Source organism: Etheostoma spectabile, unplaced genomic scaffold (genome assembly GCF_008692095.1).
Source record: "Etheostoma spectabile isolate EspeVRDwgs_2016 unplaced genomic scaffold, UIUC_Espe_1.0 scaffold00018632, whole genome shotgun sequence".
NCBI lineage: Eukaryota > Metazoa > Chordata > Actinopteri > Perciformes > Percidae > Etheostoma > Etheostoma spectabile.
Genome location: NW_022604366.1, coordinates 19,868 through 34,629, shown reverse-complemented (window position 1 = coordinate 34,629; position 14,762 = coordinate 19,868). Strand labels below are relative to the sequence as shown.

The 14,762-nt window shown below is 40.6% G+C and overlaps 1 protein-coding gene and 1 long non-coding RNA gene across 2 annotated transcripts; one reads left to right on the top strand and one right to left on the bottom strand.

Moving 5' to 3' along the window:
• The first annotated feature begins 3,472 nt into the window (after window positions 1–3,472).
• Window positions 3,473–12,835, top strand: LOC116681466 (mitochondrial import receptor subunit TOM70-like). The gene is given in 14 exon segments (XM_032509629.1): window positions 3,473–3,577; window positions 3,580–3,618; window positions 3,621–3,760; window positions 5,244–5,417; window positions 6,673–6,799; window positions 6,891–7,000; window positions 7,097–7,245; window positions 7,787–7,994; window positions 9,262–9,396; window positions 10,222–10,329; window positions 10,502–10,618; window positions 10,768–10,865; window positions 10,964–11,086; window positions 11,163–12,835. Coding segments are annotated over 14 exon segments (1,728 nt in total). The 5' UTR covers window positions 3,473–3,531; the 3' UTR covers window positions 11,317–12,835.
• On the bottom strand, window positions 7,033–9,771 carry LOC116681467 (uncharacterized). The gene is made up of 3 exons (XR_004330023.1): window positions 9,629–9,771; window positions 8,533–8,537; window positions 7,033–7,042 (listed from the first exon to the last, which is right to left on the bottom strand). It is a non-coding gene; the product is annotated as an uncharacterized LOC116681467 (long non-coding RNA).
• Window positions 12,836–14,762: the final 1,927 nt, after the last annotated feature.

Here is a 14,762-nt window from a genome sequence, read left to right as displayed (position 1 = left end):
AGTGTGATCCCAGCCGAGTGGTACAGAGGGTAAAACCACTGCTGAGCTGACCTACTAAGCCTCTCGCCGACTCGCTGCTCTACTACACACAGCACTGTCCCTCGAGGCAAAGGTACCTGACTTCACTTCAATCCCTCTGGAACCCTAGTAGTCTTATTCTTGGATGGACCTAAAATAAACTGCAGTCTTTAATGAGTGAGTCCTCTATAATCTATTTAACGTAAGCATGGAGGTGATGGGAATAAACAGGGAGGCAGAAGGCAGAGAGGAGCAGCTAGTATTTTGGAACTGGGTGGGTGATGTGAACACTGCTTTTAATCTTTCCATTACAGTCATGGGCCTGGGGGTAGACAACTGAAACTCCAATTTCCCCATACTTTCCACTCATCAAACCTGTCAATAATTATAGAGGGCAGGCTACCCTGTCTACCGCTGTGCACTGTGAGCCTGGGGCTTGGTTAATACAGGACAGAGAGAGAGCATATCTTTTCACATTACACTGCACACTACTTTAATCATATTTCATTTACATTTGCCTTTATTATCTATTTGTTTCAAAATTCTCCTTGTGATATAAGTGAAATTCAACTGTGTGTGCACAATACAACAACTGGAAAAGCAACATTGGCACATCCAAAATATTCATGAGCACACATTTTATGAAGTTGTACTTTACAATAGGTTTACATTTTACATCAAATCGTATACATGTCATTAGTTCACTCTTGATACAATGCCATACTGTATCACACATAAGGCACAGTTTACAGTGTAAAAAGATAAGTTGTGTAGTAGTATATTCAGGTGAGAAAATCTGACTGTAAAAAAAAGATATATTACAGATGTACTGTATATATACAAATGTTGTTTATTCCACACTAACCTTAACCCTAATGAATTTAAGAGAGAACATTTGACCAGGATTAAATATGCAACATGCTCTGAAAGTGACACCCAGTGTGCACTGAACACGCTATTTAGTGTTATCCACTCCCATGCCCTGTGTGGTCCTGTATATTTGTAAATGTACTGTATGTACAGTAAGTATTAGTAAGATAACCACCTTTTAAAGTTTTTTTTGCTTCATGTTTTCAGCTTGGTTTTCAAGTAGAAGTATAGAGGGATTTTTCAAATGAATTTGCACTTGAACATGAACAAAATCTTCCTTCCCACCTAGACAAAACCAAAAGGATCAAAATGCTGCTAATCATCTCAGAGAGCTGAGGACTGATCTGGTGAGCACCTTAATGAGACATTCATGGTGCTTTTTCATTGACCTCAGATCAAGATTACACTTAATCTGTTGTTTTTCCAGTGGCTCCCGGCCCGTTAAGTCCCAGCTGAACACAAATGACCAGATGCTTTACAAGGGTGTAACTTAAGGGGTGGGGGGCTGACTGAGGTGATACAAAATCCAGGAACTAAGTACATTGCCCATAATAAATTATGCCAGAAAGAATAGTACTAAACATTGTATAACAAAAAGATGTCTTATTTTTTTATTGCTTAAAATAGGGGCCAATCACCGAGAACTATAAATAAAATAATATCAAACTAATTTGAAAGTAGGGGTGACACCCCCTGTCCCCAGTGAAAAGTATGCCCTATAGGCGCTTTACATATTTCTACATGATACTAGAATATAACAAATCTGACTTGTAAATGACCCAATATTTTTCATGACAAGACTGTAAAATAAAATAAACTAAAACAATACAGTGGTTAACATTTTTTAAGTTCCAGTATTGGAGACTAGAGGATCAGATTTGAGAGGCTGCCATGCCACTCAGTGAAATTATTAACTACAACCAATTCAACTTGTTTTGGATTTAGTATGTGCCACCAATAAGCCAGTGAATAAGAAACCAACAACAAACTGCATCAGCATCTCAAGATAATCTGATTCATGATATGGAATAATTTGGTTTATTATGCAGTTGATTTCTAAATACTTACATTTTCATAGTACCTTACTTCACAAGCATTACAGGAGCACAGACACTTCCAGTGGTCACAGATACTAAGCCAGGCTGTGCTAACAATAGTAGGCTCATGGACAGTAGGCTCATTACAGAATAACAGACAGAGAGTCAGGAATAGTTAGAAGATCAGACATCCTTAGTGTAACCTCTGTCTGTAGCCCCACTTACCCCTCTTTAAAGCAACAACCTCTGCAGGGTCAGATAGAGACATGCATCACAAATGGACTACAGAAGGTTGTTGTGTCTCATCACGTGTTGAAGTTTACTGTACTGGCCAAATTGATTTTATTACTTTCAAAACAAGCTAATGCGTCAGTGATGGATTATTCTGAGAGCAGCAACATGTTTTAAGCTACTCTACCAGGACAGTTTAAATGTACACTCCTTTACATACTGTATTAGTAATTTAGTATAAATTTGAACATTGTTTACTATGTTCAAAAATGTTGCTTTTTGATTTGGTGCATGTGCAAAAACAGAATAAAATGACATGCACCCAACTGTTCAGTTGCAGCATACTTGACAGCATGTCCTTAATTATAGAGCACCACATGTAGGGATTGTTGTCCTATCAAAGGTCTATGTTGCTGCCATGAAAGGATCTTCATTACACCGGCTTCCCTCTGAATACAGCTGACTTTTAACTGTTCAGTGCTGGTCGCTGGGAGGACGGATGCCTTGGGGACAAATTGAGTAGTCAGGCAGATAGACCAGCACAAGGCTTAAAAAGGGGACAGACAGGTGACTGAAGTTGGCAAAGAGACAGACAGACAGACAGACAGACAGACAGACAGACAGACAGACAGACAGACAGACAGACAGACAGACACACACACACTAATAATTAACTTAATTCATCTTTTTTTATAGATTACAAAAAACATACTTACTTTAGTCCGATGTTTATTTAAATTGTTGATCACAAATTTTGAGTCAGTCTTTCACAAAGAGAATGAAATTAGAACGAAATTTAAATTATTCAAATCACACATGACTGGCTGTCAAAGTGCCTTTTTACATTATTATGTAAAACAGGGATTCCAACATACCTTGGATCCAGTTTAAATTATAAAAAGGGATGGAGTATAATCGATTATTTAGGTTGTTTAATTGTGTGTTTTGCATTATTAACCAAGAAAAGCAGGTAGCTGCATCAGCGTGTTGCCTTCAGGAGCCTTCCTGAGCTTTTTGTTCACTAACGGGTACATTAAATCGGATGGCCTAAAAATATTTCCCTTGTAAACATGCATGAGTAACGCACATTTCAAACTCATTTACACTAAATAGCCTCCTATGACTGAGACTGGAGTCCAGCATTGGCACAATCCCAGAGAACTATTAAAATGGGCTGCTGTGGATCAGACTTTTCAGCATATCTGATGTTTGGACTACAAATCTACTGTAGTACTACAATTACACACAGGCCCGTGGCTTTCCGACAGTATCCCATGATTCCTCGGTGTGTCTGTGACCTCGCGGAGCACAGGAAGAAGAAGCTCACGCTGTGTCTGGTGCTGGTGCTGGCTGCTAACTTGCTCGGTTGTACATCATGGCTGCGTCTAAGCCAGTCGAGCCACAGTCCGGGACTGGACTACCCCGCAGCTGGCACTTCTAGTTGGGACTCCTATAGTGCTGGGATGGGGGCGGTCTACCTGTGGAACCGCAGCAGGACGAACGAAAGGAAAGGGACCGGGGAGCGGAAAACACCAGAAGGCAGCGCGAGCCCCGTGCAGGGCCAAGACGGCGCGACTCCAGCCGGCCCAGAGCAGGAGAACATGGTAACGTTACCGTCCCCTAAAAACGTCTCTTTCCTCCGCAGTTAATGTAACACTCCCCACATTAGCATTATCGGCCTTGGTGCAGTGCGTACACTTATCTAAATTAACGTGTCATTGCCGTAAGAGTGGCGTTCGTCAAGGACACCTAACGTTACCGACACTGTCAGTGACAGCTCCCTTCACCGGGGCAAGGCCGACACAACCGGCTCACCGCTGCTGGATTAGCCGACGTTTATGGCTACTTGCTGGGTTTACCAGCCCGGTTAGCACGAGTGACATCAATGTATGCAGCTGGTAATGCACTGAAATGCATTTGGGAACAAAATGGCAAGACCTAAGCATGGCTCAGTAACGTTACATTTCATGTTTTGGGCATGCTAGCTAACGTTATCTTCTTAGAAAGTCACTCGGGCGGGGATGGCTGGGACTGGAGCCTGTTTTAGGCAGACGCAATTTGATTAGATAGTGTCCGGCTGTAGGTGGCTGGCCGCCCGTCACCTTGTTCAGCCAGTGAGCGGTGTCCTGCATGGCCACGGGTAACGTTAATGTGCAGGAACGCTAGCTAGCTGTTGTAGCCTGTGTTACTCGCCAGAGTCTGCCTTTCGGAGTGGTTGTACTCTGCCAGAGCATTTTCAACAAAATTCAAGCTACAGTCGGCTGAAGTATAACTAAACAGACATTTACCCGGCCTCAATTTACTCACAGGTATATATTATTATCATTATTATTATTATTATTATTATAAGAGGTGTCTTTGGACCCTCCTGCATTCACTAAAGAGATAAAGAGATGACAGATGTCCATTTAAACGTCTGGCACCCTAATGTTATGAAATGTGTAATTTACGAGAAAAAAAATTAATTAGTATAAATAAGAGATCTATATTGTAAATATGAGGCCATTATGTCATAATTGTGAGAAAGGGAAACTGTTTTTAACAGCTGTCACCCTTTGACAAAACAGACAGGATTTGTTTTCGGTCATGGGTCATAGAGCATTGTGCTGGCTTGGTCATTCATTATTTTTCAGGCAAAAACAAAAAGAGCACATTGTTAGGCTGCTGTTCTGTAAACCGCTTCACAGTTCAGACGTGGACATTATCACTTGGGCCAGGTTTCTATGTCTTTCTATGTCAGTGTAATATGCTTTTTGGCTTACCACTGGAAACATTTACCTCGAGATACTTTGACATGCTGACAGAAGGAGTCAGGGATTGAACCGCCAACCTTGGGATTATTGGACCACCCCTCTACCTCTTGAGTCACAGTTTCCCAGATAGTTAGCAATTTGGCTTGTCAATTTGACGGCATCCAATCCTTGGCACATGCTTGCAGTTCAGTTACACAGCCTATTGCCGTGTGAGGTGCTATGGGAGAACATAATTACCTAGTCTTTAGTCTCTTTAATCCTTAAACCAGTCCACTGAGTTCATTTTGGGGTACCATTTAATTAATAAATCCTATATTTTCTCTTTCTCATTTAGAGCCCGTTGGATCGGGCCCAAGCAGCAAAGAACAAGGGCAACAAGTACTTCAAGGCTGGCAAGTATGAGAACGCCATCCAGTGCTACACAGAGGCTATTGCTCTCTGCCCAACAGAGAAAAAGACTGATTTGTCAACATTTTACCAGAACAGAGCAGCAGCCTACGAACAACAGGTTGGCAACACCTTGTTTTAAATATGTGCAGAGATTGTTGTTAATATAGAGACCCACCAACAATAAAAAAAGCTACATTTTGAAATATCTTCATTATTTCTGAGGGAAAAGTCAATTTCTCAATATCATGTCTTTCTCTTGTGTGACATTGATTCTTTTGCAGAAATTAACAGTATACTATGATGCCCTGCCTGCAAGTATGTTGCAGTATGGCACAACTCCCTTTCTAAATGTCCCCAGGTGCTTGTGGATGGAAAAGTCAATACTTCTTGCTCTACATTGAACTTGAAACATACCTGAAAAGGCTTCAGTGCACGCTAACTACTTCTGACAACCTAAAGCCAGATGAGATTCTGCAGAACAGTAATCTGCTTGAACCCAGTTTTAAACTGAGTCAGGCCTGTTTATATTGTAACTTAATGTTACTTTTAACTTTCCTGTATAATAATTGAAATGAGATGGCATGCCTCTGCAGCTAACAGTTGTTCTCCTCTTTGGTCAATGTGTAGCAGACTCTATGCAAAGCAACATTCTCTAATTTTTCCACCCTCATTTTGCATTAAAACTTTTTCCTCATGGGCGCCCAGATAGCTCAGTTAGCAGAGCGGGAGGCCATATATAGAGGCAAACGCAGCAGGGAGCAAACCTCTATACATGCTCTGACCTGCGGCCATTTGCTGCATGTCATCCCCCCCCCCCCCACTCTCTCCCCTTTCATGTCTTCAGCTGTCTTGTCAATAAAGGCCTAAATTGCCCACAAAAAAGTTTTCCTCACAAGGGTAAATACATTAGCTCTCCACATTATTTTATTAACCAAATATGAGCGATGTAAGGTTTTTTAGGACGTCTAGCCTCCGCTAACTTGCAGTCCTTGTCCCTGGTCAGACTTTTAGAAAAACAACCCCAGCAACAAACTTAAATTCTCTCAAAGAATAAAATAAAATAACAGAATTTACCGAAAATGAGTGTCGCTAAAGGACATCATTAGTGCTCACATCTCCGTGTTGTTGTTTGAGCCATAGTTTGGCTTTTGTATTAAACACTTAGTTCTAGTTCATAAAGGGTGATGTTGAAACTTTGATACAGATGCTGTTTTGTTTAAAGATTAGTTAAATAGTCTTCAGATGTCATGTTCACTATAGGTCTCTAGGTCCACTTCAAAGCCTTATCTGGGTAGGGGACAGTCCTCTGGACCACTGTGTATTCCAATGCAGATACATTTTGGAAAATAACCAGCCGATAACTATCATTTCAGATGAAATGGACAGAAGTGGTCCAGGACTGCTCGCAGGCTGTGGGAATGAATCCACGCTACATCAAGGCTCTGTTCAGGAGGGCCAAAGCTCTGGAAAAACTAGACAACAAGAAGGAGTGCCTAGAAGGTGAGACACTCCTCTTTCTTTTAAAAGTGATCTTTTACAAGTCAAAATTAAAATGTGTGACAACCTGTTTTGTTCCCTGTGCATCCTCCAGACGTCACAGCGGTGTGTATTCTTGAGGCCTTCCAGAACCAACAGAGCATGCTGCTAGCAGACAAAGTGCTGAAACAGTTGGGAAAAGAGAAGGCCAAAGATAAATACAAGGTATTTACCCACTATAGAGGCGTTTGATTCAGTTTTAGTTCTCTGAATTGTAACATTAAACCTGTTCTGTTTTCTTTTTAAACACCTCCCCTGTAGAACCGTGAACCAATGATGCCCTCTCCTCAGTTCATCAAATCCTACTTTAGCTCTTTCACGGATGACATCATCTCCCAGGCCCTGCAGAAGGGGGAGAAGAAAGATGAAGACAAGGACAAGGAGGGCGAGGCAGCCGACATCACTGAGAGGTCAGAGAATGTTTGCTCATTGGTACGGGGGAGCTGGTGGCATAGGGGGAGAGGGTGGAAATGTTTCACAGGGATCTTTGTCCCTGTGTTGAATTGATGGGGAGAATTTAAAAAAGTAACCTTTTTTTTAATATAATTATGCAGCCTTTTGACTTTCACTAGCTGATAGTTTTAGTGTCTAACTCTGAGTACAAGGACATATACGATAAGCAGGAGAGTGGTTAAAACGTACATGTTTGTCAGGGGTCAAATGTTACATGTGATTAAACAAGTACTTAAAGAGACATAAGTAATGATTTCAGGTGCCTTTGGATCCGGAGTTAAATTCCTGTTTATTTCACGGTTGAAGCACGTCTACGGCGGAATCATCAGTGCAAAGGATAACTGTGTTAAATCAACTGTACACCGAGCTTATGATTCGAGTACATAGCCAGTTATGTGGACGCTAAAGATTAACCCGAACTCCCACTTAACAACTTGGTTGTTTGTAGAACTGAATTACTTTTTCTAATCTGTTTTTTTATCTTTTTCTCCTCTTTAGCTGTGGCTACCTGAAGGCCAAGCAGTACATGGAGGAGGAGAACTACGACAAAATCATCAGTGAATGCACCAAGGAGATTGAGTCAGGTGGCCGATACACGGCAGAGGCCCTGCTACTGCGTGCTACATTCTACCTGCTGATTGGTAACGCTACTGCTGCTCAGCCTGATTTGGACCGGGTGATCAACATGCAGGACGCCAACGTGAAGGTACGGTCTGTTTATTTGATTAACCCGTTCTTACCAAGAATACCAAGGCAGTTTAAGTGCTGGGATAGTGGACTAGTAAAAAGGGATTACAAACGAATAGTTTATCCTTTTGCTAACTTCTGGTAGCCCATGTTGAGGCTCAGATTTATCAGCTGTTTATCCTTGGGATTTGAGTAAATGTACTGTGCAACACTAGACTGGGTGAACCCAACCCGATCTGTCTTGGATTTGAAGTTGCCCTGCAGGTCAGGCTGGAAACCTGTACATTTATCTATTCTACTTGCGTTACAAATTTGCTGGAACCAATCACAAACTGGCTTATCCACCTGGCGCGCTATCGGCGGGTTTAACACAATGACAATAGAGAAGCAACGGCCAGCAGCTTTTTGTTTACATTCAACATGGCAGCAACCGAAGCGCAGAAACCTTCTCTCAATACGTCCATGGCAGCAACCCGTTGATGCCGCTGTCTGCAAAGTACGTCTCCCGGACCGCTGGTCTGATTGGTTGAGGGACTGTACAGTTGAGTCATTTGAACGATGCCTGTCGATCACGCCTCTTGTGCAGCAGAAAATCCAGAGCAGACTCCCCAGACTAATGTTCAATCTTAGGAGATTGAGCTTGGTCTGGTGTAGGGCTGCACGGTATGAGGAAAATATCTAATTGCAATTACTTTTGACTGATACTGAGATTGCGAAATGATTCACGATATTGGAGGAAATTATCGTTTTTGTATCATTATTCTCATTTTCATTGAAAATGATTAACATTGAAAGAAATTAAAATGATTATGTTGTGATTTTTGCAAGGCGCTGTACCAAATAAAGATTTTTTTAGTGTGTAGGATGTGATTGGTAGGCCGGGATGTCTCTGCAGCACCACAATACTTCATTCACAGTGGTTTGCAAGATATTTTACCATTAACAAATATTGTGCCCCCCTGCGATTTGGATACAGTTGCGATTAATTGTGCAGCCCTAGTCTGGTGATAGGCAGACTAGTGCAACACACCAATGTAGGGAATAAACCACATGAGGTTCTCAGATCATTTCAGTGCAGTTCCTAGGACAGTTGGCCTGACAAAAAACGGAGAAATCTGGAGAAAAATACCCAAAAGAGGCATGGAGTGGAACACACTGAATCAGTCTTGACTTTAATTCATCCATTTTCTCCCAGTTTATCAAATGATTTGTAAGCATACACAAAGACGTCCTTTACTTTTGAACCTGACAGGTTCTCACTCTGTACTATGGTCTAATTTTTCCAGCTACGAGCCAATGCTTTGATCAAGCGGGGAAGCATGTACATGCAGCAGCAGCAGCCCATGCTGTCTACACAAGATTTCAACATGGCTGCCGAGATTGACACAAGCAACCCAGATGTCTATCACCACAGGGGTCAGGTAAGAGTGTGGTTAAATTGTTTTTACATTTATTTTGTAGCCCTGTTCTAACGTGGTTTAATATTGGTCCTGAGTGAGCCAATCCCAGGTGGACAGTTGACCTGGCCGTAGAACGTCTCCACATGCATCTCTGAGGGACTGCTGTGATAAGATATCACTTCTAGGGATCGACCAAATGGATTTTTCTTAGGGTTGATACTGATTTTTCTTTTCATCAGTCTTAGCCAACAACCGATACGGATTGCCGATTTTCTTGAGCCGATATTTGGAGCCGATACTGTTTTTGCTCCCTCAATTTACATCATGAAAATGTGAACCCTGCAACACTGGATTTGTTTTTGGAATCTGCTCTGCCATTTCTTTAAAAATGATAAACAAAAAACACAGAGTGTCACTTCTGCAATCATCTACAGTGCAGTGCAGTGCACAGTCTGCACGTGAACTGCAGTATCTCCAGCAACACAGAGCTGCCTGAGGACGCCTCTCTGGAAATAATGCTGGGAGAAAACTATCGGGAAAGGCAGCAGCCGCGTATCGGCCGATACACATATAAACACAAATATCAGCCCGATATATCGGCTGGCTGATAACTAATAACGTGGTGTGACGGATCAGATTTCTATGCATCTACAATGCCTCCTGGGTGTCTTCTTCACAACTTTACTTAGAGCCGTCTACTCGTGATCATATCACTCAGACAGATGTTAATATCCGCCTACAACATTTAACGTTTGTTAACTGATTGGCTGTCGGTTGACAACTACTAAGTTAATGTTTGAAATGTCTTGCTATAGTGCTCCATTTAAAGTCTGTATTTCCTTTCAGCTGAAAATCCTTCTGGACCAGGTGGATGAGGCGGTGGGAGACTTTGATGAGTGCATCCTGCTCAGGCCCGACTCTGCTCTCGCACAGGCTCAAAAATGCTTCGCTCTCGTAAGTTCCAGCTAAAGATCATTAAAAAAAGCAAGCGTGCCATTATCTAACCTGTCTAATGCAGAACTGCATTTTCCTTTTAACCATTTCTGCTGCCGGTCGCATTAATGGCTGCTACAACTCGAGATTATCTGCTGATTTTTTTTTTTTCTTTCTTTTTTGTGCTCTACAGTACAGACAAGCATATACTGGAAACAACCCGTCCCAAGTGCAGACGGCCATGGACGGTTTTGAGGATGTCATCAGAAGGTTCCCCAAGTGTGCTGAGGGCTACGCTCTTTATGCCCAGGTAAAGAATCCCAAACTTGATATTCTATTTACACTTCAATGGGTTCTTTAGTGCTCATTTGCTTTGCCCATTTTCTGTTTGAGTTAGACAGAAAATAGCAGCTATAGGTCTTATTGATGTGTTCAACACCACCGTTGTGAATTTTTCAGGCTCTGACTGACCAGCAGCAGTTTGGAAAAGCAGACGAGATGTATGACAAGTGCATTGAACTGGAACCAGACAATGCAACCACATATGTCCACAAGGGGTAGGCATTTTCCCTTTTGGGTAGGCCTGTTGTTAAAATAACATGTGATTTGTATGTGTAATTAATCCTCAGTTAATAAGAATTCAATATCTGTCCAGTTTGTTACAGCTTCAATGGAAACAAGACCTTGACTTGGGTCTAGAGCTCATCAGTAAGGCCATTGAAATCGACAACAAATGTGACTTTGCCTATGAAACTATGGGAACCATTGAAGTTCAAAGGTGAGATAAATCCTTTTTCTCACTTTTCACGTTAGAACACTTCTTGAAGAAATCATAACAAGCATTTTCTTTTCAGGGGAAATCTGGACAGGGCAATCGAAATGTTCAACAAGGCAATTAACCTAGCCAAGTCTGAGATGGAGATGGCCCACTTGTACTCGTTATGTGATGCAGCATACGCCCAGACAGAAGTGGCAAGGAAGTATGGGCTGAAACCTCCAACACTGTAACGTCTCTGCCAATCCATCGCCAAGCTCAATTTTCATTGCTGAACCTAACTGTGGTTATATGCAACTGTCTGACTTGCTTTAAAAAAAAAAAAAAAAAAAAAAAAAAAAGAGTACTGGATTATAAAGGAAGAGCCCTGAATATATACTGTGTTTACATCAAATAAAAGGGGTTTATTGAGAAGGGTTTCTATTCACAATCGATCCAAGGCTGTAATCCAGGCTTCTGTTTGACTTGGTTTGTCACGGGGGGGGGGGCTCTTAACTGACACAGCCCTTTGCTGACACTTAATTCAACCAGAACATTGTCATCAAACCTTTTTATTGCTTGTAATAAAGAGAAAGAAATTGTAATCTAGAGAGAAAAGCATACATGAATGGCCATGTATACCTGTCTAAATTAATAGTAACTATGTGACATGTAAGTGAACTGAGATGTGTGCAGTCCGTCGAACCAATTACTGACCTTAAGGCTTTTGTGACACTTAAAATCTACAGAATATACTGTGAGAGCTTTATGTAGTTCTAATGGACTGTTCACATTGTTAATTTATGCTGATCTAAAGTGTTGTCTCTAAACATACACTATCAGTTCCGAATGCAAGGTTAAAAGTACAGTCAAATGTGTTAATGTCTGTGTTTGTAATGCTGGAATTGATCCTACGGATACTGGGCTACAGAGAGGTTTAGTTTAGCATCCGGAAATGTTTTTTTGTTTTTTTAATTCTGGGACTGCCTGTTTTCTTTTTTTTACATACTTTGTGCAGCATGTTCACTTTATAAATAAATGTAAATGCAATGCTCGTGCTGTCTTGAACACTAGGATAACCCCGACTATAAGAGACTTTTGATTAGAAAAACTTAACCAACATCTTTTGGTTTTTTGAAAATGTTATTTTTGAATAGTCTTTAGTATCAGAAGATGTCACAAGGGATTGGGCTTTTCAGTGGCTTTCTTTAATCAATCATGATTTATTTTCTATTTTATTGTAAATTTTTCATGCTACATTACAGCTTTTGACAGAGTAACCTTAAAACAGTTGTTTTATTTTTTCTGTCCTTTTCAAATTCTATTCTCACAACCCAAGCCTTATTGTTTCTAACCCTCATGCAGCCCTGAGAATATCTTGGTCCAATGTATGATAAGGTACTCAAGTAACATCTGTACTTTGTAAAAAATAAAATTAGCCAGCACTGCTGAATGTTTGTATGTTTGGAGTATTTTCAACTTTTAGAAAACTAAATTATAAATGTTCTGTGACATTAATTTATCCAGCAGCAGTTATGACTACATTTTATTGAATGTGTGGTAATACCAAGGAACCAAATCCTGCATTCCAGCTGCAGCTGCTGAGGACTTAAACTTACAGAAACAAACTGGAGAAGTTGATGTAACCGTCAGCAGATACCCACAAAATATTGGCTGTCTATTAGAAATGACACTGACATTCTTCATCAGTGATATGTATGGTGACCAAAGTAAAAGAGAAAATGAATCCTAATAAAGTTATTATTCCTGGAATGAATCTCACCTTTCTCGGGCATTTTATTATTTAAAAGTAAATCTAGGTGCAATAAAAAAAGCATATTTTCACATGTTAACATAGTTATACATGTCACAGTATAAATCCACATGTAAGTTAATGATGGCGGAATTTCATTTAGCCACGCCTGTTTCTATATAGGCAAGGCAAGGCAAGGCAGCTTTATGTGTAGAGCACATTTCAGCAACAGGGCAATTGAAAGTGCTTTACATAAAATCAGTTAAACAGATAAAACACAGGTACAAACAGTTAAAAATCATAAGCATTAAAAACCGGTAAAACACATGAATAGACAGTTAAAAAAAAATAGAAACATTAGGACACATACAACAAGAATAAAAGTTACAGTGCAGCATAAGAAATTTAAAGAAATGAGCAGTCATTTGAAGGGAATATATAACAGCCATCCTTAATGGTAATAGTTAGTCACAACTGCTTTTTCAACTATGACAGTTGCAATGAAAAGTGCAGATTGACATGTTTAAAAAAAAAAAAAATGTAAGGGTAACACCTAGGTTTGTTGTTGTAATGTTTAAAGATACAACTTAGCATATGTTGACACTGGCTTTCATAATTGCTCTCTGCTCTCCAGAACCATAAATACATTAGAAACACTGGCTGCAGGACTGTCTAGGAAACTGTCTAAAAACTGGTGTTGAGGCTATAAACAGTCTACAAGAACCAGTCCCAACAGCACCTGCTGCCTCATTAAAAAGGAAGATTTGATATTAATAGAGGTAGTACTTAGCCTGTGTCAAATGTAGCAAACCTCAATAAACCTCATTTATATGAAATGATGCCAACATTTTGAGTACAAAATTAAAATTATTATTATGAATTATTTTGACTAGTTAACATCAGAGGAACATATGTTGATGGATACTCACAGACTGTCAAAGTTTAGTCACTGTTTTGAAACCCCCCCCCCAAATGCTTTAAAATTGAAACACACACAATTTCACGGATAATAAATTGTATTTGCAAAGCACGTGGGAACCATCCATGTAATTTTTGGGCAAGTTGGTTGAAAGAAACCCCTATTTTTTTACATAAAAAACATTAAAAATAAGTCAAATTTGACCCAAGGACAACAGGAGGGTTAAGAGTTGACATCCGGACCAGGACCAGGACCAGGATTAGTTGCAGCCTCTAGACAATCCTCTGGATGTATTATAGCAAAAATCCTCAGATTATATTAACAATAGCATCTTTGAGCGTTGCACGACATGTCTGCCGTGTTTACGGCATTTGAATTGACCGAATTGACGTGTCCCCGTCACAACAATGGCGGATACCCCGGACGAAGCTCTTCTGGGCAGCTGGTGAGACAATTTGTTGTCGGACTAACAATATAAGAGACGTTTTAAATTGTCAAACAATTGTGTGGGTTTCATCTGACAGCATTTGGTGCGTAGTAACTAAACACGAGCTTGCGTAGTTAATCTGTAGTGCTGACGGAGGATGCTAGCCTGTAACGTGAACCAGTTTGCTACGTTACCGTTCCGCTCGGCGGCTAGCTAGCTGACGCTAATTAGCCAGCTAGCCAAGTTGGTTCGGATAAATTAGCTAGCAGCCCCGTTAGGTCGGACACAATTAACTCCAAGAGCTTTTAAGAAAGACTCGTCAAAGCATTTATAGTATCATCTCTTTCTCTCGTTTTGACAAGTTTATAGGCAAAGCGTGTTAGCCAGCGAGCTAACAATAACCAGCTAGATGGCCGGTGTTTGTCGAGTTCTGCTTCCCTTTAACCAGAACACAACCGTAGCCCTAGCTACATTTAGCTCCACTTTGTTCCTCACACGTTATATGCGTAATAAAATTGTATTACATGATAAAGTCATTGTGAAATTGTTTGTAAGTAATGGACCTGTCAAGACTCTCCAAGAGAGGCGTATGGAGATAAAT